The sequence below is a fragment of the Drosophila erecta genome, unplaced genomic scaffold (genome assembly GCF_003286155.1).
Source record: "Drosophila erecta strain 14021-0224.00,06,07 unplaced genomic scaffold, DereRS2 tig00000000-arrow-pilon, whole genome shotgun sequence".
Lineage (NCBI taxonomy): Eukaryota > Metazoa > Arthropoda > Insecta > Diptera > Drosophilidae > Drosophila > Drosophila erecta.
Genome location: NW_020825194.1, coordinates 9,193,054 through 9,216,193, shown reverse-complemented (window position 1 = coordinate 9,216,193; position 23,140 = coordinate 9,193,054). Strand labels below are relative to the sequence as shown.

General features: G+C 43.6%; 2 protein-coding genes across 10 annotated transcripts; one reads left to right on the top strand and one right to left on the bottom strand.

The window, feature by feature from the left end:
• Positions 1-91: 91 nt before the first annotated feature.
• LOC6554524 (peroxisomal membrane protein 11C) lies at positions 92-2,249 on the top strand. 3 transcript variants are annotated; one of them, XM_001982125.3, is made up of 4 exons: positions 92-301; positions 1,345-1,709; positions 1,760-1,819; positions 1,885-2,249. In XM_001982125.3, the coding sequence occupies exons 1-4, from the start codon at positions 233-235 to the stop codon at positions 2,090-2,092; spliced, it is 702 nt and encodes a 233-aa protein (XP_001982161.1). In that variant the 5' UTR covers positions 92-232; the 3' UTR covers positions 2,093-2,249. The 3 variants fall into 3 exon arrangements, with proteins under 3 accessions (XP_001982161.1, XP_026831588.1, XP_026831589.1); XM_026975787.1 differs by lacking the exon at positions 92-301 and adding an exon at positions 589-1,246; XM_026975788.1 differs by lacking the exon at positions 92-301 and adding an exon at positions 591-740.
• A 4,045-nt stretch (positions 2,250-6,294) lies between these two features.
• LOC6554523 (cytoplasmic polyadenylation element-binding protein 1) lies at positions 6,295-22,922 on the bottom strand. 7 transcript variants are annotated; one of them, XM_015153838.2, is made up of 10 exons: positions 22,401-22,922; positions 20,972-21,485; positions 12,161-12,392; positions 10,776-11,281; positions 9,986-10,122; positions 9,661-9,901; positions 8,603-9,315; positions 8,362-8,542; positions 7,916-8,301; positions 6,295-7,853 (listed from the first exon to the last, which is right to left on the bottom strand). In XM_015153838.2, the coding sequence occupies exons 2-10, from the start codon at positions 20,987-20,989 to the stop codon at positions 7,529-7,531; spliced, it is 2,739 nt and encodes a 912-aa protein (XP_015009324.1). In that variant the 5' UTR covers positions 20,990-21,485; positions 22,401-22,922; the 3' UTR covers positions 6,295-7,528. The 7 variants fall into 7 exon arrangements, with proteins under 7 accessions (XP_015009324.1, XP_026835458.1, XP_026835469.1 ...); XM_026979657.1 differs by lacking the exon at positions 22,401-22,922 and adding an exon at positions 22,065-22,123; XM_026979668.1 differs by lacking the exon at positions 22,401-22,922 and adding an exon at positions 22,070-22,107.
• Positions 22,923-23,140: the final 218 nt, after the last annotated feature.

The window sequence follows — 23,140 nt, the reverse complement described above, 5'->3', positions numbered from 1 at the left end:
CAATAGAGTCGCCTGATGTATAAAGTTTTTTTTTTGGCTTTTTTTAGCTTTATTCTTCGACTTGAAAAAGATAGCTAGTTTATTTGCCTTTTGCCATCACTGATGAAAGTCAGCTGTTTGTGTTGTTGGATTTCCGAGCGCGCTCGACAATTTCTTGTGTTTTCGCTGCGGTATCTCAGTTCGCGTTTTTGCCTGATATAAAACAGTACCTGATCTTGAAAAACGAGTCATCATGGGCAGCACGACAAAGTTTGTGAACGAATTCTGTGATATTATCGATTCCTATGGCGGGCGAGATAAGGTAACATAGGTGGGCGGAAACAACGCCCGCACTGCCGAGTAAATTTCCAATTAATTGGCCACACACCTGTTTGTTTACATTTTCAAGCAAGTGTTTTCAGCAAAATTTTAAAAAAGGCATCGTGGCATATTGAAGGCTTTCTATGTATTTCCGTTTGGTCCATTGAGGGGCTCGATTGAAATCGAAACTGAACCAACAGGTTTTCACGTTGTTGTTGCATCGAAGTTGGCATTGGTCGCGGTTGGCGGTCTCGAACAAGGAAGCCACCGCAGCTTGGACCTTGCCTTACTTCTTTCGTATGCGCAATGGATTATGTATTTCGCTTTCCGCTTATCAGTCGCAGTTCGGCGGCGATCGAGTCAAGATAATGCTCAATACTATAGCCGGCAAACCCTTAACCCGCTGCCAGATAAAGAGGATAATTCGTTATGAGCGAAAGGTTTGTTTGGGCTGGAAACACGCGATCTACCCATTGCCACCGCCGCCAGTTGTGATACCCTTTCAAGGAGTATATAAAGTTCAGGGAAAATAGAAATCTTAATTGGTGTATATTCTTGTATCTAAAAGAGAGATCGAACCTTTGTTTAATGGTAGAGTAGTTATTAGTTTATATTTGAGATTTATTAGAAAACATATTCAATATATTATGTGCCTGTAGGGAAATCAGGAATTCTCCCACTTCTGAATAGTGGCATTAGTGTTCCTCCTAATTGCATAATTAATTCATTGATGGCAAAGCAAGCAAACTGAACCAATAAAGGGCAAACAATGACCCATTCCTGCGACAGGACGAGCAGAAGCACTCCACTGGCGGCCATCGAACGAGATGATTGTGGCATTCGTTGTGTTCCTTTTATCGCTGATAGTATTTTATCTGTTTGTCACAACCAAGCAATTCCACAAATTGCAGGGCTGACTGGCGATTGGGGTCAGGTAGACACAAAGGTAAACAGCGATGCCAACTCTCGTGATGAAGTAAACATACGGCTTAGCAAATTGCGCAGAAGAATTCGTACATATATGAAATTAAATACCTATTTCAGGTGATGAAGGCATTGTGCTACAGTGCCAAGCTGGTGGCTGGCTACCATGCCAAGCGGAATCCCGATCTCGCCAAGCGATACGCCACCGCTAGCTCCAGGATCTCTGGTGCGAGAGCCACCCTGCGCCTCATCGACGACATACCCATGATCCAATATGCCTTGGAGTACGGCTTGGGCGAGAACGAACCCGATCGCGTGATGCAAGTGCTGGGCGTGACGGCCAACATCGTCGATTTGCTCTACTATCCCATCGAGAAGGTCTGTTGGCTGGCCGAGCACAAGATTGTGGATGTCAAGAATGCGGATAACTGGGACAATGTCAACTCCATATTCTGGGTTCTTTCGGTGTACCTAAACCTGATGAGGTAAGAAGTAACCCGCTTCTTCAAACACAGTTTCAAATGTTATCTTTTAGGACAATGCGGAATTTTTCATTGAATCAGGAGAAACTGAACCGAACCAAAAATATAAACGAGTAAGTCGTCAACTGAAGATTACGACTTTCAGCAATCAAAACTAACAACGCTCGCAATTCCATAGATTGGACGTGAAAACGTTGACCAAGCACCGCCTGGAAATGGTGTCCATCGTCCGGATCTCCCTCGACTTTGTGCACGCGGTCAGTACGCTGCCCAAGGGATATTTGTGGGGCGGCAAGCTGTCCACCCTGCAGGTGGGGGCCATTGGCACCTTATCCGCTGGCCTGGGCATCTACCAGATCTTTGCCAAGAGAAGACTGAACAAGTAGTCGATGCGCCCTCGTATTTGCAATCCGTGTACTCGTATTTGTTGAACAGAATTTTAAGCTAGTCGATAATCGTTTTTGTACGGCACTCGCAAGTGTGTTTAGCCAGTAAGTCCTTTAAAGAAGCACAAAATACACGCTGAATAATGGTAAAACAGGAGTTTTTGGTCTGTGTGTCCTTTATTATCTGTTACTTCTTTTATTGTGTGTGTTGTTAGATTCCCATACATGTATGTCAGTTTGTGTATTGTTAATTTCCCTTCGTAGCCAGCAGAATGTTTAACTTAATGTACAGGCTCCCACTCCTTTATATTGTCAGCCCTCTGGCGAGGGTTCATTACCAGAGTTATTCGTATTATTTGTCGTTCACACGAACGATTTGTTATTTGTTGTCGGTTTTAGCAGTCATTGTATACAATGTGTCTTAGGCATATTTAAAATACTCATATGTCTGATATTATACTCGTTATGCATGGTTTCAGTTTAAATACTTGGATTTATAGATTACATGAGGGACCGGGGATCAGTTGCTCGGTTTGGTTAAAAATAACATTTGTTAGTAAATATATTTTCATTGTACATAGTTTATTTGCTTGTTTGTGTCGCAAGCGCATAAGTATTAACAATTACTAGTTATTATCATTTTTAGTTTGCTCTGCTTGACTGCTTCCATTGGTAAGCTCTTTAGATGTACGAAGTATGAATGAAGTGGTGTTTATCATTTTATTTTAGCCTTTATGTTTGCTCTTTATGTAACGGGGTTCATTAAAATTCTTGTTATTTTGATATAGATATTTTTTTGGGATTTTATTAATTTTCGATAATATACCTAGCTACATGAGTTATATACTTTTGTTATTGTTATTAGTATCATTGGATATTCGATCGAAGCCCTTCGCTTCACTTACAAAAAAAAAGCCTCAAAAAGTTCCCAAAAAGAGTTCATGCACTCAAAATATGTTCAACTTTGTTCCATTTGCTTTTATAGTTGTGTATCTGTATTTCTTTATAACCATAATGCAATTTGAACTCTTGCTCATAACAATATATAATAATTATTTAGTACATAAATAGGTATATATTCATATTTGTATGTATTTATATTGCATGAACAGTGGCCAAAGTTATTGGTTGGACTCCCCAATGTTTGTTCCAACTCTTGTCTACAGCAAAAGCTGTACGATCTTCCAAGTTGGGGATACTGTATATGCGGTAATCCCTCCATATGGAGTACGGTCTGCCCATAGAGAAGAAGTCAGGACTTTTTGGGAGCCGCCAAAGTCTAAGGACCAACTGTATTAGGTATTTATGTACCAATTTACGTCTTGCATTATATATTTATGTATATATTTATTCTTATCGGAAGCTATTTAAAATGGCACTGCAGTAATTTTTGTTTATATTCCTATATAAGGTGGGAAAATCAATTAGTCGGACCACCGCCAAAAGCCCCTTATATTGGGTGAAAGGACGATGGTCGTTACTAAATATTCTTCTAAATATCCTTTCCTCTCATCCTCTGCTATAACAGTATACGAATTCGGGGCTCTTAACTCAATTTGGTTGCCCCGCAAGTAATTATTAAAATATATTTATATGTACGTGTATGTATATAGTATATGTGGTATTTGATTATTGCATTAAAAGCTTAGTATTCCGTTCTGAATTAATATTACATATTCATTGGTGTATATATATATATTTATATATATATGTTGTATAATAGTCTTTTTAAAAACCGTTCTTATTGCATTCTTATCCTTACTCACTAGGTTTGGTTTTCGCTTAATTTTAACATACTTGCCGGGCAAATATTGTTGCATTAAAATTCAATTTGCAAAGTTCTTGCTAATGTTCCCCCAAAATGTGTCTCACATGTTCGCTTGTGTCTTTGAATACAGTTGACAGTACATCAGTAATACGATAGTAAAAATATCTGGTATAGGGTTTCGAATACGAGTAGTATGGTTTAGAGTTTAGAGTACAGAATAGGTTAGTTAATGCGTGCTAGAGATATCGGCATAAGTAAAGATATTTCATCGATAGAACTTCCTCATTGATTTGCACCTTAGCTGACTTTAAAAATAATTACTCTGTATAGTGTAGAATTGCTTAAAAGTAGACGTATGGATAATCAGATGACTTGCGTCAGTAAAATATGTTTTATTTTTGAAATATATGTATTTGGATTTGGATTGTTAATTATTTATATATTGTTACCTAAATTACGCTTTGCATATTTTCTTAATGTTCAATTTTTGTTTTTACTTTGCTAAAATTTAATATTATCGGTTTTGCGTGGGAAGCGTTCGATTTTGGTTCCTTTACATTTCGTTTAAACTTTATTTTCTTGTGTCTTCACATATTGGTTTTAATCTTTGATACATTTGTTTAATCTCCCTAACCTGCTCTTCAGTTTTAGTTTATTTCGATAGGACAAAAAATGTAATTTTAAATAAATGGAAAAGCCAGTATGGAAAAGTTTAAAACTGTTTGCTTGACACATGCTTGTGTTAATTTAAAATTCACGTTATCCTTGGCTCTTAAGCTTGTAAAAGCGTTAAAAACGTTAAAGTAAAACTGTGTAACATACGATCGAGATTGGGTCGCCAATTAATTCTTGCCGAAATAGCCTTAAAAAGTTCCATTTAAAAGTCGCCCTGTTTTGGGCGTATCTTCATTGTTCTTCCTTTGGTTAATAAAAATATGGTAAATTTTATAGTTATTTAAAATTGTTTCACGAATATGTACGCGTGTGTGTGTGTGTATATTTGTGTGCTAGTGTTTGGTATTTTAGTGTATGTGTATTTGAAATGTTAGCATGATTTTTGCGAGCTAAAAACACTTTGTATCCAATAGGCTTCGGCTTGAAACGTTTTGCTGGTTTTATCAATAAAATAATGTTACTGTTTTATCAACACCCAAACACCCACCTAATAAAGATTAGGGCTAAAAAATGTGAATCTATCCAATGAGTGAAGTGAAATAAGGTCTTGTATTTGCATTTGCAGTTGGAGCATTTATGTTTCCCTATCAAGGTAAGTCTTACGATTACTAATAATTCAGCTAAAGCACCATTTTATCTGTATATCTATACAGCTTTTCTAGCTTAGGTTAAGGTATACCCCATTCCCACACATTCATAACTTTGTCTTTAAAATATATATGTGGGTCATATTCGGGGCCTGTGGAGTCTTAGTGTTGATCCGTAATGCCACGTGACCCCTGATATCCATTTACAATCTATGATCTATACTTATTTCCAGGCTGGTTTCGCTTGGTAGAGGCAAAGGATGTGGAATATACAGTACATACATTGCGTTAAAAGTAGTCAATAAGCTTTTTGATTTGTGGTTGGCATTAAAGCGATTTAAGTGGGTGATTTGCTTGGGTTCTCCTCTCTCTCCTCTCACCTAATCGAAGGCAATATGTATGTGAGTATAGCTAGGTAAATGGTAAATGGTAAATGGTTAGTAACAATGCACTTGTCCAGCACTTGTGGGTTTTTAGGTTTATTGCTACTTATACACCGGCCAGCTGCTGGCCAGAGTCTCCCGCGGATCCTCTGACCTGGCCAAAAGAAAACTAAGCTAGGTAGGCGCTACAACAGAAACCGTTACACTAAGAGGCATCCATGTTTACCCTAGACCCGCAATCCCTCCTCCACAGTTCACGTATTGGTTAATTAAAAATTGCTTATTCTCGCAAATCTATATCCATCAATAACTAAACAAATTCAACTAGTCTGCTGCTGTTTAGCCCTCTGCTAACACTCGCTTCCCTCAATTATTGTTATAATTACTACTTGGTTTCATATTTGATTCTTTCGAAGACTACCATAAAATCCCTGTAGGTTCATCGTAATGCCTGTGTGAGTGTGTGATGTTTGAGATAATGCTAAAAACAATTTATGCCTAGAGAGTAGTAATGCGTTAAAATGTCACTTAACACCCGCAGCGTTAGTTTCGTAAAGTCTGAACTACTCGATTACATTGGTTGCTTTTGGTTTTTGGAGTATTTCAGTTGCTTGGTAAAGTAATTTGATTGTTTTTATGCTTAAATTCGTTTGAATTTAACTTTTGATATTCGACTAAGTATCTTAACTTCGTTTAATTCTTATGATTAACAATTAGCATGGGAAGCGCAGGTTAGTGTTTAGTTGGGTTAAGCTTGGATTAAGAAATGCCAAATGAAACCAAGGCGAATTCAATAGCGATTTTGTATATTTGTTTGGTTGGGTGAATACGTGTTTGCGTTATTTATCGTTTAGTGATCAATTCGCGTTTAAGGTATAGACTTAGGTAATTGATTTTCCTATTCTCTGTATAGGTAGGTTTACAAACTTATAAACTTTTAAATTATATAAAGCCTTGTAATGTACAATGTGTAATATTTTTGTATACATACATTTGTGTGTTTTCTATAGATAAGCGCTGGAGAGATCCTTTCTCAAAATACATGAAAAATAATGTAGACATAAATTATATGCTTATTGCCGATGAGCTCTAAAACTGGAACAGCCAAAAAAGCCAAAGAATGATAAATGCTTAAAACAAAGTTCAACAATCAATCAGGCATCGCGTTAATGTTCACAAGGATAATGCTTAAAGCTAATCCAAAACAAAAAAATAACTAAACATTATATATATAATAACTCAGGTGTGTAAATAACAATTCAATGAGTAACAAAAATGGGGGACTGGTGAGTTAAACGAATTTACAATTTTTAAAATGCTTTCTTAAAAATTGAAATTCCCTGATAAACGCTTAACGGACAATCCAAATAATATAATATCATATTAACTCGAGTCGGGGGCTTGGCTATGTAAAAAGAAACTACATAAAATTCCTCAGTAATAGCGCAAAACATAACAAAAAATTGTGATTCTAACCTCGCAGCGCGGAAAATTGGTCGAGATACCTTCAAGTTCAATAGCCATTTGCCGCGCGGTTTCGTTCCCTTAAAATTAGACATATACAAATTAGGAATTAATAACTGCTTTCTTAGCCAAAAAGTAACTTGAGTAGTATTTGTATGAGGGGTGTGGGTAAATGAAATTGCTCATTTCATGTATCATTCGTTTAGCATTCGAATGCCAGCTCCAAATGCTGATATGTAAGCATGATTATCAAAAAATATTATGAATGGGGGGTCTTTTGTTTCGATTCGAGGGTGTTCGGTTTGGGGAAATCGTCTAACACTAATTACCTTAAAGGAAACTCGAAAGTGTAAGCTTCATATCGTACCGATCTAATATACACATCAATAAAACTGTGTTTACAATGATAATGACGATGATGAGCCCGGGTCTCCATCGGCTGCAAGAAAACTTTCTCCGCCACTTTTCTACGTTGCCTAAAAGTCCAAAGTCTCGCACATTAGATTGCAGAAACATCCGTTAAAACGGTGTGGATAAAAGCCGTAGCAGTCTAGATCGCCTAATGCTGATGATGCTGCTGCCGCTCCTTCAGAAGTTGCCGCTGCTGAAAAGTTAACGTTGATGTGGCAGCGGCATTGGTGGCTCCCGAGTTTCCTGGGTTGAGATTGTGGGGCTGCGATTGTTGTTGCATCTGATGGTGCTTCTGCTGCTGGTGTTGATGCTGATCACTGTTCATTCTGTGGCCAGCGGAGGCTAAGGAAACCGTCGATGCGGATGGCCCGATGCCAACCAGGCTCTGCGACTTGGAGTTGCGCGTCAAGGGCTTGTGATTTTTGACGATGTCGCAGCTGTGCTGCCATTGCCAGCAGCTGCGGCAGAAGTATCTGCAAATGGAATATATGAAAGTAAAGTATTATAATATTAATGAAATTTAATTGAAACTTACCGGAAACACGATAATTCCCGACAATAGTAGGGACCGTGCTGCACTCCGCATATGGAGCACAAGGCATCCTCTAGATAGGGATCAACCTGTACCTTTTTGGTGAACTTCGTGGTCCTAATCTCGATAAAGGCGGCCGAGACAGCTTTCATGTAGGAGCGAAAGTTGCTAAAAGTCACGCGTCCCGATCCGATCGGGTACTTGTACTTGTCCGTATCAATACCAGCATACAGCACGCCGTCGAAAAGATCGTCCATGATATTTCCCAAGCCCTCAGCAGTCAGTTTTCCATGCAGGGCGCCCACAAACACGGTCTTCGTCGGGTCAAGTTTCTGGGAGCTGGACCGCACAAAATTTGAGTCAGCGATAATCCACGGAATGACCTCAACCTTGATAAGTAAGGGATAAGTATTAAATGCGGCTCGCTTGGTACTCTGGCCTGCACTTACATCCTTGGACTTAATACGCCGCGAAGAGATTTTGAAGAAGTAGTTATTACCACTGTGAGAGTCATCCAACTGAACCACGCAGGCCGAAAGCAATGCCTTAACCTGCTTGTCCGATTCAAAAATGATGTAAACATAGCCCTTGGGCTGAGCCGCCTGCTGCTCCTTGCCGGGCCACTCCACTCTGAGGAAATCCGAATTTTCGGTTACTGACACGAAGGGTTAGTAGTGTGTATGGTCTTACTTAATAGATCCAAACGGTTTGAAGATCTGGATGAGCGACTGCTCACTAATGTCCCAGGGAATCCCGCCGAGGAAAACCTTGGGAGAATAGTTGAGCATACGGTGCGAACGCGGCGGTAGCTGTCCACTCCATGTGCATGTGGCATCGCACAGGGCAGCCGAACTCCGATGGAACTTTGCCACGCGATCCAGGTGGCCATCGTTGATGGTTCCTATGCCGCCAACGTATCCCGACATCTCTGCCACTTGTGACGATCCGCCCGAGCTCATCAGGCTGCTGAGAGTGCTTCCAGCGACGCTGCTTATGGTGCTGCCGGCATAGCTCTGCAGGAGCTGGTTGATCAGCGGCATTTGTCGCGTTTGGGCCTGCAGCAGCTTTAGCGTGTTGATGCGTTGCAAATTCTGCAGCTTGGTCAGCTCCATGTCCACACTGGCGATGTTTTCCAGATTATACTCGGTAAGGCAGTTCTCGTTGCCGCCATTGGAAGCTCCTACGCCCACGCCGTTGTGCTCGAAGCCATGTTGCTGACCACCTAAATTGGCTGCCATCTGCTCGTAGTTCCTGTTTAGGTTGGCGAACTGTTGCTGCAACTGATGTTGTTGCTGTAGCTGCATTTGCTGCTGATTCTGTTGTTGCTGTTGTTGTTGCAGCTGCTGTTGTTGCTGGTGGTGATGTTGATACTGCATCTTGTTGCTATTTACAGACAGCAAATTCTAAAAGATAGTAAGTATTATATTACCATTAGCCAATAGGAAGTACGTCCTATAGAAGATGTTCTATATGAATAAATGCCACCAAATTGGTCTTACCACATGTAAAACTTTAGCCATAACTATTGTAAACTGCAATTTTGAAGAAAGAAAACTTAACAAATATAAGTTGTAATAAAGACCTATACCTTCGAATATTATTTTTAAAATGAACGAAAAATCTATGGTGTCTTTATTATTTGGGTAATAAACGTAAATTAATATCCATATACGCGCATAACAATCTTCATAGGCTAAACATCATTCCCACTAGTAACATATCCACCTTGATGCATTTGAATCACTTACAATCATGTCCAGCAGGTTGGGTTCAGTGGTCGACTGGCTGCTGTTCTGGCTCTCTGGCGAGTTTGAGCGTGTGGAGGCGTTTGCCAAACTAAGTCCCAGTCCGCTGCCCATGGAGTTGCCCAGGCTGGAGTAACCTTGCTGCTGCTGCGGCTGCTGCTGCTGTTGTTGTTGCTGGTGGTGGTAGAGCATGTTGATGGAGTCCATGGAGAGGCCATTGCCGCTGGACGAGTTGCTGCTGTCGCTGCAAGTGGGTCGATGGGGGCACGATTAATCACAGTGTGTAAATCGTGGAGAGAGTGCCACATAATCATATTTCGGTTATTACCTGACTAAAGGTGAACTGTGAAAGGAGCGATTGTAAATAGATGTAGGCGTACTTGGCGATAAGGGTGCAGAGCAATCGAAGCTGATGTTTGTTCTTTGGAAAGCCTTAAGTGGGTTACTTTGTGCAACATTTTCAAACTAAGTTCGCCAATTCACCCAAAAAGAAAGAAAGAATGGAAACCAACGAATAAATTAAAATGAGGAAAGGAAACGGTAACGACAGCAGATAACTTCGCTGAAACGAAGTTGCTATACCCATGAAGGACTCTTATTTTACGATCTTATTGTTGTTTATAGTAAAGGTTTTTCGCATGCTCAAGTCCTTGCCAGGTTGTTCGTTTGACAAACACAGAGTGGGTCGATTATCATCATCACAAATATTTACAATAGAGAGTACCATTGCTGTAGTGTTTTGCTTTGCCATTTTAATTGTTCAATTACTAAGATTTGACAACACATTACTGTGAGTGGCATTAAATTATCATTATTTTTGGCACTTGTTTAATTGCAACCTATTCTTGCCATACCTGGCTCTTATATCACCAATTTTTCGACCCACCCATGAACACACAGAGACAGAGACAGAGGGGAAAGATAGAAAATCAAAAGACGGTTACGGCCACCGTGCGAGAAATACAGGTTGCTTTTCGGGGGATAGATACGAGTACAAGCAAAAGTTAGGAGAATTCGGTGCAAATTGAGTGCAGTTAGAGAGAAGTTTACAGAAGGTCACAGCCCGTGGGCAGCATCAACCGGGCGGGCGGACACCGCAAGGCGACACCTGTCCTTACCTGGAAGTAGTCAAAGCTGGACTTGGTGCCCGGCGAGGCCGACGACTGAGTGGAGCTGGGCGTCAGCGGAGCGTAGGCGGCCGCACTGGCGGACAGTTGGACGCCATCACCGGCAGCCGCGGCGGCAGCGGCAGCAGCACTGGCGAGCAGCAGATTATTGACGTCGCTGCTGCTGCCGTTGCAACCGAAGCTGGCGGATGGGTTGGCCGCCGAGGTATTGCTCGAGGCATTGGTTTGTGCCAGGACTCCTGCGCCTCCTCCACCTCCACCACCTCCTCCTCCTCCTCCTCCTGCCTGGCTCGATCCAACTCCTGTCCCAGGCAATGCACCTGCAGCTCCAACTCCCACTCCCACTCCTGCAACTCCATTTGCTCTTCCGCCAGCGCCTCCACCTCCTCCTGCACCCAGTATTGGCGCTGATGTCGCTGGGGTCTGGCCAATGCCGACCATTCCGTTGGCAGTGCTGCCGCCGCACAAGCCGAGTAGATCGTTCAGTGTGATTGGATCTGCAAGGAAGATGGTGGTGGTAAGTACAATGTCAACAATTATCGCACAGTTTGCCCAGCCCTCAATAAATCAAAACTATTGCCCCTCAAGCACTTTGCAAATATTCGGCAAAACTGCTAATAAATTAAGCGTACTGCAGTTACTGTTTGTGTTGTCCGTGCTGCCCTGGTCAATGCTGTTGGCACTGCTGTCTTCGGCCACGTTCTGGTTTCCGTCGCCAGTAGCCAGACTGCTGCCAAGGTCCTTGGAGCTGGCGTCGCTGCTTGTGCTGGGCGTGCTGGCAGCGCCGTTGCTGCCAAATTCAAACGAGTCCTGCGCTACTGCCATCGCTGGCTCTACCACATATGGCTTCTCGAATCCCAGCATGGGTGTAGTGATCCTGACGGTATCCTTGTGGTATCCTGGCCTTCGATTTCGGCCTTTGTAAGGTACTGCTATTGCGTCTGCGCTTCTTATTGGACGGACGGTATGAATTTGGGGACTATTTTATTTAAAATTTCGATTGGTACTGTAAAATTTAATTTGCGCTTCTCGCGGGCACAGTTGTGACAATTTGAACGGGAAATGTAAATGAAAATTTTTGGCTGCAGTTGGCAGTGGTGCAGTCCGACTTGAAAAAGAGGTGTATGATTAAATTATGTTAATAACAATAATGACAGTGTCTACGAATTATGTGTGCCGACTTCTAAAAGTAAAAAACTATTGAAATATTTTCTATTGTGTTCTGACATTCCTGCGTCCAACGGTTTTGACAGCAAAGTAAAAGAATAATATTGCTGTTTTTCAGCAATTACACGAATTTGAATCATCTTGATGATTCCCTACAAGGCTGACTATCTCATAATAAAAAAACCGAAAACTTCATATATTCAACTGACCGTTTATGAAGGATATCAATCCATCGTCGCTGCATCTGTCCAGCAGTTGCAGCTGCTGCTGTTGCTGGTGCTGCAGTTGCAGCTGATGCTGCTGTTGCTGCTGCTGCTGCTGGTGCTGGTGCTGGTGATCCAGGTAGGAGCTTATCGAGTGCTTCTGCAGCAGCTCCGTTGTGGAGCCTCCGCTCAGAGCTCGCATGTTGCCACCAGAACCGGAGCAATCAGGGGTGTCGTACTGGAAATGAAAAGATAGAGGTGCTTGTAGAAACGATGACATCAAGCAAGAGATTTGAAATGCAATCGCAATAAAAACGGACGACAGTTGCTGAAACTTTTATTGTCACGCTGTCTACTCCTTTTTTGGGTGTGTCATGCGGATGGTAGGATGGCAGGATGGCAGGAGCTCCTGGAGTGTGCCGCCCACCCAATGGCAGCAACTAATGAATCGTTTATCTTTCACATTTCTTGCCACACGCCAGGCAATGGCGAGAGCAGGGCAACAACAATGTGGCAACCGCACGAGGCCAGCCACAAGGAGACAATGCCACGCCCGCCCCCCAGTCGTGCCACCACCCACTTTGCAGCAGTTTGCAGTTTGCACCCACAGCAGCCGACCCTTGTGTCGCACCTCCCACCGAATCCTCCTCGCTCTCCTCTGAAGCACTCTCGAGCGCCTGGGCGCAATTAAAAGCGCATCAAGTGTCAGTGGAGCACACTTAAAAATGCCAAATTAGTGCAAATATTGTTATCAGGCACTCACCAAACAATTTAGCGCAAAATGGCGTACAACTCATTACGCCGGATTAATGTAGCCCACGAAACGGAACGAAAACCAACGAACGAATCGAGACGAGACGAGTGACAGCAATCGGAAACGGGAAAAGGAAGTGTGTCTATGGTGGCATGGATGACAAGGACTCAGATGAGATGAGGATAAAGCGAAATGTGCCAAAGCCAAGGCAACAAGTCTCTGTCGGAGGACGACGGTCAATGGTCAGCTGTTGAGTGGATGCGAATGAGTTGTTCTAGTTACCTAAAAAGGATGCGGACGAGTCCTTGATTCGCTATGGCAGTCAGTAGGTTAGCAAAATGGATGTGGCGACTTTAGGAGCTTACTTACTGAATCTGCATTACTTCAAATAACCAAATCAAGGATACATACATGCACCGATCGGCGGCGCCACAATGTTATCAAGTAATCTATGGCAGACAGAGAATTCCATAAGAACTTAAATTAACTTGCGAAAACTGATTTGCTACATGTTCAGCAAGTGGAAATGATGCGCTTTTCCTGACCGAAATGCCAGCAGTAAACAGTGAGGGGCACAAGTTAAAGATCTGCCGCAACATAAAGGACTGACACCAGTGGAGGGGCACGAAAAGAACTTCCATCCGCTGGCAAGTTTTGAATGCCGGTAACGGAGCGACGGTCGACGGCTTCCTCGGTCTTTGTCAAGATGTCACAACTATGTTAAGTACAAAACTTGCTATGGATTTAAAAATTGAATGACAACTTGATGAAGGTACGTGCAAAGTCGGAAATGGCACGAACATCCAAGCACACGCACGCACGGCAATCACACATCCTATCCACCATGAATGGAGCAGGATGCGGGGATGTGGGATGTGGGATGTGCCGGACAACTCGGCTCCGGTGGAGAGGCGGCATTGTGGCCCATCTGTGTGTTTTGGTGGGGGGATTTCAGACTTTGTTTCTAGCCTACATACGTCACGCCCGTTGCACGCCCACAGTTACAACTTGTGGCAGGCGATAAAAAAAAAAGAAAAAACTGGCGTCAATGAATGCAAATTACAAATAGTCTTCAAGCTATTTTGTAATGCCGAGGCCGCGTCCGTATCCGCATCCGCACCCGCCCCCGCACTCTCATCCGCAACCACATCCTCCCCAGAAGCGTCGTCCAAAATACCAGTAAGACGCTAAAAGCTTTCGCTGGCGGAAATAGAAAAGGCGTCAAAGAGACTAACGAGAATCCTAAGGCCACCGCCCTTAAAAGAAAGCGGAGATGCTCTTTCCAAGGAGCAGCAAGTAAAGCAGGTCTTAAAAATATAATTAAGAAATATAAACTCAAATCGGTTGACTTGCAATTAAATGTAAGTATAAGCCATCGACTGGGATTTAAACTCTTATAAATTTGCTTGGAAAGATTTGTGTAAAAGTGAAATTGCTTCACTTTACAATGGAAACAGCTCAATCCAGCGAATATACCCGGTCAACTACTCTACTCTCTCGTGCCGGGTAAATCCCATAAACAACGAAATTGAATACGACAAAAAATCTTAACCACCCGTTCACGCGTAGATTGCACCCTGGCCTATTGACTGCTCTATTCCGTATTCCACTACTCCTCCAAAGATCGCCCCCAGTTGCAGGACCTCCACTATATCGCAGTTCCAGTTTCATGTTCAGCTCCTCCTCCGCCTGCTACTTGTCTTTTGCCGTCGAGGATTTGCAAAATTTGATTCAATGGCGTTGCTGTGTCCGTGCTCCCTTCTCTCCACATCCACATCCACACTCTCCGCCAGCTGATGGCTACATGGAGATATTCGGCATCTCTCTGCGGCCGATCCGAAAATGTCAGCCAAGGGGCCAAGGAGCCGTTCCACCCATAACTCAGTAGTTATTTATCCCATGTCCATTCGACTTGGCTTTTGTGTTCCCACTTCTCCGCTGCCATCCCCCGTCCGTTGGCCATTTTCTTGGGCTCTTCTTGCATTTCCCTTTTTTGGCAAGCGATTTGCCTCGACTGCTTTTTGGTCTGGCTGGGATTTCGTCCTGGGCCTGGCCTGCATTTCAGCGGATACACTCACACACATGCTGTGGCATGCTGGTCGACGGCGGGGATGTGGATTGGAGAGCGTTTCCGGGGCCAGAGCCTCTGTAAAATTACAAGTTTCGGCTTTCAGAAGTCATACTACAAATTATTATGTTTGCATCGCTTACAACACTTATTAGATGTCCTGCTCCTGTTTTCCATCCGTTTTCAATGCTCTTCTGGTGCTGCGGCCCAAAGGGGTTTTCGGCATTAAAATTTGATGGCATGTAGTGATAAGCGTTCAATAACGACGTTGTCCTTGTCGACGCCATTGCCCTTCCTGCATCCTACCCCACAAGGGCCACTTCATTCGATTCGTTTCGTTTCGATTTCCCTTTGCCCAACGCCCGCTTCGTTTCCCGCACCCAGTGACCGCAGCCAGAGGTTAATGCACAGTTGTAATTTTTTATGGCCGATTACATGTTGCCAACTTGTGGGCGAAAACGGATTCGCCAGGCGGACGGCAGCGGGTACAGCGACGTTGGCAAGTCCATAAAGGATAAGAGTTATGGCCGAATGCATTTGAATTTGCCAGCGGTAATAGAGTGTTTGCATATTACGTGGCGAGTGCTTAAATCCCCTGAAAGGATTCGGGATGCACAATTTATGGAGCTCTGATCTATAAGCTGCTGATGGTGGGTTGCCGACTGCCAAGGGGGAAATCAAGTAAATGCAACTCAATTTACGACAGTTTTATTCCCCCCCAAAAAACAATTGGCAAATTACGAGGTCATTTCAAAGCCAGTGCCATGTAGCTAGGTTCTATTATAAAGTAAAATGGAATTTGAATGTAGTATTTTCGGCCCACTGTCAATTAAAAGACCTTGGAATATGGGAAAATCGGGTAATGAGCACCATTAACCTGTGCTCATGTTTATAAGTCTCATTCGAATATACCCGTATACGTGTTGAAAATGTTCAACAAAGTGGATTCGCCAAGAATGCAGTGGCGGCGTCTAACGAAAGCGTTTAATGTTTGCAAATTAAAAAGCATTCACCGGAGTCGAGACCTCTTTGACTTCGAACTTTGTCCGCAGGCCGCTGGAGTCGTGGGTGGGGCAAGGATTCGATAAGATGCAAATGCCTGCAGGACAGCAGGCAGAGCCTGGCGTTGGTTGCCGATATAGTGGCACGTAATTGCTGCGCCTACATATCCAGCATCCAATCCACATCCTCCTCCTCCTCCAACTCCTACTCCCACTCATCCCACTTGGTCCTGCAGATGCTGCCTTGTTTGCGTTGTGCTGTCCCGTGTTGTTTTGTGTTGTACTGAGCTGAGCTGAGTTGTGCTGTGCTGTGCTGTGCATTTCATTAAATGCCAATGGCTGGGCAAATTAAATTGAGTTTTGAGCATGTCGTCGAGTGCCATTTCATCAGCTTTGACTGCGCGATGTGTCGCCATCATATTTACATAACTGCATGCCTTCCATGGCTGCTTGCTGCCTGCTTGTTTTTGTGTGTTGTCCCTGTTTTGTGCAATATGAAAACAAGACATTAAATGCCTTTCTGGATCAGAACTCAACTATCAAAGCGCATGCAGACGTCTTCGCTGGCTGCAGGGACCTCCTCCATCGCCACCAGCACCTCGGCCTCCAACTCATCCACTTTTCAGCGGAGTCAGTCGCAGTTGCAGTTTCCTTTCGCATGCAGCCCATCCATTTAATAATAACAATATCGTAATTCAGGCAAGTCACTGACAGCAGCAGCCTTTACATGGGCGTAGCCAGCCCCTCCTCCTCCTCCGTTCGGCGAACAAACGAGAGAAGCGTAGCGACATTTCAGTTTCAACGGCAACATTTCCGATTCTCGGAGCATCGTTGCCGTTGTTATTGTTTCTCTGGGGCGCCAGTGGGTGGCGGTGGGCTCCATGGCTACTAGGAGGCGGAATGGGCCAAGCAGCCGTCAACAGGCATTCAATACATGCGCGTTTGTATGAGTGCTAAGTGGAAATAAAACACGCGCTTTTTCCGCACTGTATTATCTGGCACTGCTACAGCCGCTGGATCTGTGGATCTGTTTCTGGTGGTGGTGCTGGTGCTTCTCCAGCTCCTGCCAAATGTAGGTGGTGCAAGCAGCAGAAGCTGCCACCTACGGGGGCTGCATGCTGCACATTTTTTAGGCAGCCCACAAGGCGAAAAGGCACAACTTTTCCGGGCCTATTTAAAAACAGAAACACAACACAGTTTCAATTTCAGCCGTGAAATGATCTCGAATGGCTGATGCTTAGCATTATAAAATGCCAAAGTGGAGCTAACAGAAATGGATTATATATTATTACACATTTTAAATTTTAGCTGCCCTCATAAGTATGCTACGTCTTAATAAAAAACAGTTTGCTGTACTAACTAGCACAGATTCCTAGTCATACTTTCAATTCTTGCCTGAAAATCATACAAAGTATCTATGGAATTTTAATTTCTCTGATTTAATGCTTTACTTTATACAAGGCCTGTAGACTAAATCAGATAAATTAGTCACTGCAATTGAGACCTGCAGTTTATATTCCCCTTATTTCGTGACAGTTTCCGACGACAGAGGTTGCAAGGACAAAACTGCTCCATCACGGCGATTCAAAATGCTCCGCAGAGTTGCTGGGAACCTTTGCGAGGATATAGAAAACAAGAGGCGACTCCAACTGGATGCTGCCCTTTTGTGGTTTGCCTTTTATTGTTGTTGTTGTTGTTGTTGTTGTTGTTGTTGTTGTTGTGGTGGTGGTGGTGGTGGTGGTGTTGCAGCTCCGACTGGATGTTGCTGTTGCTCATTGCTGTTTGCTTCTATTTTCTTTTGCCGCATTTTTGTTCGCTTTTAATGATAACGCAACAGCATTGTGTGTATGCCACCGCCACCGCCACCGCCCACCCTGCCTCCTCCAGGCGCCTCATACCGCATCCTCGGGCTCATTCCATTGGCCGAAAGGCCTGATACCCTCTCGGCCAGGCGGCCACCTTTCGTCATCCGCTCAACCACAATAATGGTGTGCATCAGCCGGAGTTCAGGGGTCACAGAGGGGGTGGTGCTGGGTGGTGGGCGGTGCCGCATCACAACCACGCATGCCGCACTACTGCCAATGCATTAAATGCTAGTTGAGCCCAGTAGTGTGTGCAACGTCTGGCGAAGTAAATTCAATTGAATTTTGCACTCGTATTCTGTTTTCAGTTTTCCATTTTTTGCTGCCATTTTCCGCACTCTTCCTTTTTGTTTTCTTTTTTATTTTATTTTTTTATTCTTTTCTCATTTTTTGTTAAATGCCAGAGGCTCATATTGCAATGGGCTACGCCCTAATACCAACCTACAGCTACCCAAACCACGGCAAAACGCGGCAGTGCAACAAACGCACCCTGGTTGATATTTTCTTGGTTGTTATCCTTCTCGCTGGCGGCGGGCGTGTGATTTGCTTGGTATCGACATTTTAATGATGTGCCCTGGGGCTGCTGCCACCGCATTGTTGGAGGACGCCTTGGCCTGGCCGCCTTGTACTTTTGGCATTTGCGCGAAATGTCGAGACATTCCAATAGTCTGCCAAGGATCAGAGGAACCAGAAGCACCAGCACCGGCTGGGTGGAGCTGGGGGAGTGGCAGTTGTAAGTGGAAATGGCAGGCTCTGGCTGCCTGGACATCACGAGCTGGCCTGCGGCATATACTTAAGTGTACATAACCAACTGTTAATGCCGCCACCGCTCAGCACAATGATTTGCTCGAAATGATTGCCGCCCTCTTGCCCACTCGAATTCACTCGTATTTGGGGTTTCAATAATGCCAATGATTTGCCCGCTGGCAATCAAATTTGAGCCGGCTAATAACTGGCATTCGCAGGCAGTCGTTTAGGGAAAGTGGCCGAGTATATTCACTTAATTATACTATCAAGTGTAATATTTATGGGCGTGTGCAATCAACAGGTAGAACAAGTTGGTTGGTTTGCTTCAACCATTTCCCCCATAAACGTAGAACACAATTTAAAAGTGCGGTTCTTTGAAAGTTTAGCATCAAATATTACAGCACAGTACTTAAATTTTCCATTGGTCATTTTAGATGATTTATGCACAATACAGTAATGTTGGCAAGTTCTTGCGCCAGACGTCTTGCAACACAGAAGCTGCTGGTGTCTTAGGCCAAAAGATCCTTTTAGCAGTTCCCCGGAGCCATTGATGGACTGACCTGCACTGAACTGAACTGAACTGCACTTGGACAGTGAACCAAGACGTTGGGCCCAAGGACAATAAGAGAAGATGCTGCACGAAACGATGTCACAGCAGGATATGGACGTATGCAGAGCAGGACATCACACATCCTACGGCTTAAAATGGCAAATAAAATGTACAGCGCTTCTTATGACCGACAAATTATCCGCTGTGGCCCCCACCATTATTTATAGGCATTTTAAACAGCAGGCAATGGCGCAATGGATGCAAAATATATAAATAATACGAATGGGAGAAGGACATTAAGTACACGCCACGTTGGCATGAAGTAGACGCATTTTAGACATTACCAGCAAATAAATATGAATGTACAGCAATACAGCAATACGGCAATGCAAAGAAGGATAGACTCTGCTTACACGACGAAATTGACATTTTGCATTTAGTTATTCAGTTGGGTCTATTTTGATCTTTTTTCCAACCATTTTGCTGCCGCTGCTGGCAGCCACAATAAAATGAGAAGAAAAATTGCATAATAACCCCTTTGAAATCGTCGGATTATCCTTAAATATTTGTGTAAACATTGTAACAAATGCGCAGCTCCATTGTCAGCCAACTCGGGCCATGGATGCAGCACAGGACCCCTCCACCAGGACCTCCATTTCCATCTCCGCCTCCTTGAAAGCCATCCCCAATCCATTGACGTAGTCAAGGCGGCTGGCTTTTCCTCAACCCCTGTGCGTCGTCTGTCGTCAAATGCCTGAATGATGAGCAATAGACGGGTCCGGGTCTCCTGTCACAGTCGACAATGAGCAACTTTCTGCAAAAGGCGGAAGACGTGGCAAGGATACAAACGGGCGGCGTAGCCAACAATGGGACCAAGTGCTCCGCCAAGGGGGAGCGTCTTAAAAAACCTGTCACACATATTGACAGTCGCTTTAGGATCGCTTAAATCAAGTCTGGGGTCGGAGGGGGCCATGGTTAGCATGTGCGTATCAGCATAAGGGATATTGTAATCATTATATGTAATTCACATTTGGGGGTGAAGGGCAATTGCCGCATCTGACATAATTTTGATGTGTATTGATATGAAGCGGATTGTCAGGCAGGATAATTAATTTTCCAGAGGCTCAAGAAAAACCCAAGAAGGGACAAGTAATATTTTGAGCCATAAGAGGCTAATAGCTGCCAGGGAACTTTAAGATTATAATTTGGTAAATTACGAATCTTTAGAGACATGCAAATCTTGAAAATAATAACAGTTACAAAGGGAATCCAACAACTTGAGTTCTGCTTTTTTTCCGCTTTTCCGAAGCTTCCATTTGCTCTCTGCGCTTTTCCTGTACCGCCGAGTGTCCTAATCGAATCATCTCATTTAAGTGAATTAAAAAACATATAAAGGCGAGCGAAATTAAATCACGCAACTATTTTGCGCAACAAAGAGTACAATTAAACGCCCACCCGGCGGCAAAAAGGACGAAAAGGAGGCGCAGCAGTGTCTGGCGCACAAAACGCCGCAAGTTTAATCGAATTTAACTACTCATAATGTGCAACAGACGTGGATGGATGGGGGGTGTTTCAGTGGGTGGTGGGGTGGAAAAAACTCTCAGAAGTGTAGGCGTAAAGTTGGGCACTAATCTTATTAGGATCATCCCGGGCCAGCTACTCACGAATCCCAATTGGGAAGGTGAGCTGAAAAAGCCAGCTGATGTAGCGCTCTCTCACTCGCACGCCCACTCTCTCTCTCCCTCTCTCACTCTCTCTCTATCCGACTTCATTCCTACGTGAGCGTTTCAATTACCGCTCTGGAGTGCGAATGGGTTTTATTATTATTTACATACCTGTTGCAGCAGGGGCATTGTTTTGAATAAAAATTCCAATTTCCACACTTGTTCACGTTGCGCTCCTTGTTCGTTCGTGCTCGTTCGCGTTCGTTCGTGTTCGGCAGGAGCAGCATCCGCAAACTGACAAAGCGGCAAAACAGATGTCACCACTTCCGCCTCTCGTCCCTTCCCTTTCCCACTACCACTGCCGGCGGAGAGCCTGTTCGCGCACCGTCTCTCTCTCTCTCACGCTCTCTCTTTCTCTTTCACTCCTGCGCAGGCTTTCCGGTTGGAGTTCGCTGCGGTTCGAGTTCAAGTTCGAGTTGGATCTGGTTGGAGTTTGAATTGGATGCCGTGCCTCGGGCAAGGAGTCTGCCTTTTGTTGTTGTTTATTGGGGCTCCGCAGGATAACGCGAGTGAGCGAGCGAGAGGGGGCGATGGCGAACCAAGACAGCTGGCAGATGTGGCCGTATCAGCAGCAAATTGTCATCGATTCCATTCCGCCTCGTCAACGATGCAAATTTCCAAAGACCTGAAAATATCATAAGCATGAATTAATAACAGAGTACTATTTTCTTTGTAGTTTCCAAATCACTGGACTTTAAAGAAAACACACGCGTACGCACTTGAGCGTTAAATGCCGTAAATCGATCAAGGCGTATCCCTCCCTCTCTCTCTCTCTCTCTCTCTCACTATCTAGCCACTGGCCCCGGCTAACTGTAATTAACTGTAATCCAGGGTCGTTTACTTTAAAAGTCCCCTTTTATGGCCGCCAATAACACAAACTATGCATTATCCTTTTGGGTGGTAATCCTTTCGGAAGCTGTGTGTTGAGCGAACCTATTATTAGAGCCATAAATCAGCATGAAATGAGCAGCGGCAGTGGCAGCGAAGTTGGAGTTGTAAAATGGAGATGGGGCCAAGCCCTGTCTCGCCCTCTCTCTACTCTCTCCATCTCACTCTCGCGCTCTGTGCGTAGAATAATGGGTAGTAAGAATAAGTGTGCACACAGAAACAAAATGTGCTATACTCCCAAGAATTTCATTGTTATTTATATTTTTTTGTATTGACACTGGACGATCCAAACAAACTATTACTACACTATGCACACCTCACCAGGTACTCGCAAATCAAAGCCACAAACTCTCCGCATTTTGAGATTCTTTTTCTCTGAGTGGCTAAGGCGGCGATTGATTGTTGTAGTTTTTGGAGAGATGACGTGAGCCACAGGCAACAGAAAAAAAAGAAAAACAGGACCAACGGCACATACTAGTAGTGTGTAGTTGTAAAGTTGTAAAATACGCACGGTGAGAATGAGAGAGAACGAAAAATGAGCCGCTGCCCTGTTTTCCTTTAGTTTTTGTTACCAACGAATTTACACAGCACCGCAAGAACTTTTCGGTCAACAATTCGTAGTGCCGGCTAACACTGATACACTAATACATACCCAGGATTCGCAAGAACACGCGGCTAGCGCATAAATTTGTGTGAATTTAATTTTAATTCCGAACCCGCAATCGCATCCCGTTTCTTTTGTCGTCCGGCAAGCACATTTTTACACACACTCGCACACACGCCGCCAGGAACCGTTACTTCTGCCTTGCACGCCCTTCGCCGTTTTCCGTCTCTCCTTCCGCTGCTGTTTCGCCAAAACTCCTCACTCACGGATGCATTTCTTTTTACTATTAAACTATTTTGATTGTTGAAAATCTTTGCGACTGTTGAATGGCACCGCTTTAATTCGAATTAATAATTGAGCCTTAAATTTCAGCGGACTCGGCCGCGGCAATACAAATTAATAGAACAAACTAAATATCATCCCGTGATATCATTTATTTTGGAATTTTTGTCGGGATTTTTTGATATTATGGGCAGGCCACGGCCTGCAACGCTGCTTAAATAACCTTTTTCGCCAGGCTCTGTCGAGCCAACCGCATGCAACCACTCTCTTGAACTAAAAAGCTCTCTTTTGTTTGATGCCGCTCGGGTTTTGCGATTTCTTGAAAAAAAAAAAACAACTAATAAAGTTGGCAAAAATGGCTGAGCTATTTAAGTAATTTATTAATTATTATTTATTATTATTATTTATTTAATTTGAATTACTTATAGTAAACATTTGAAAGTTGGGCTAAAATAATATTTTTATTTTCATTATTATTATTGATTATTTGTATAGTTCTAAAATCA

Bases quoted from the DNA above. Each gene is read 5' to 3' on its own strand.
- LOC6554524 (XM_026975787.1), top strand. From the start codon at position 1,070: ATGACCCATTCCTGCGACAGGACGAGCAGAAGCACTCCACTGGCGGCC. The intron at 1,247-1,344 runs GTAAACAGCGAT...TACCTATTTCAG, and splicing joins GGGGTCAGGTAGACACAAAG to GTGATGAAGGCATTGTGCTA. The intron at 1,820-1,884 runs GTAAGTCGTCAA...GCAATTCCATAG, and splicing joins CGAACCAAAAATATAAACGA to ATTGGACGTGAAAACGTTGA.
- LOC6554523 (XM_015153838.2), bottom strand. The intron at 9,316-9,660 runs GTAAGTGATTCA...ACTATCTTTTAG, and splicing joins CCAACCTGCTGGACATGATT to AATTTGCTGTCTGTAAATAG. The intron at 8,543-8,602 runs GTAAGACCATAC...GGATTTCCTCAG, and splicing joins AAACCGTTTGGATCTATTAA to AGTGGAGTGGCCCGGCAAGG.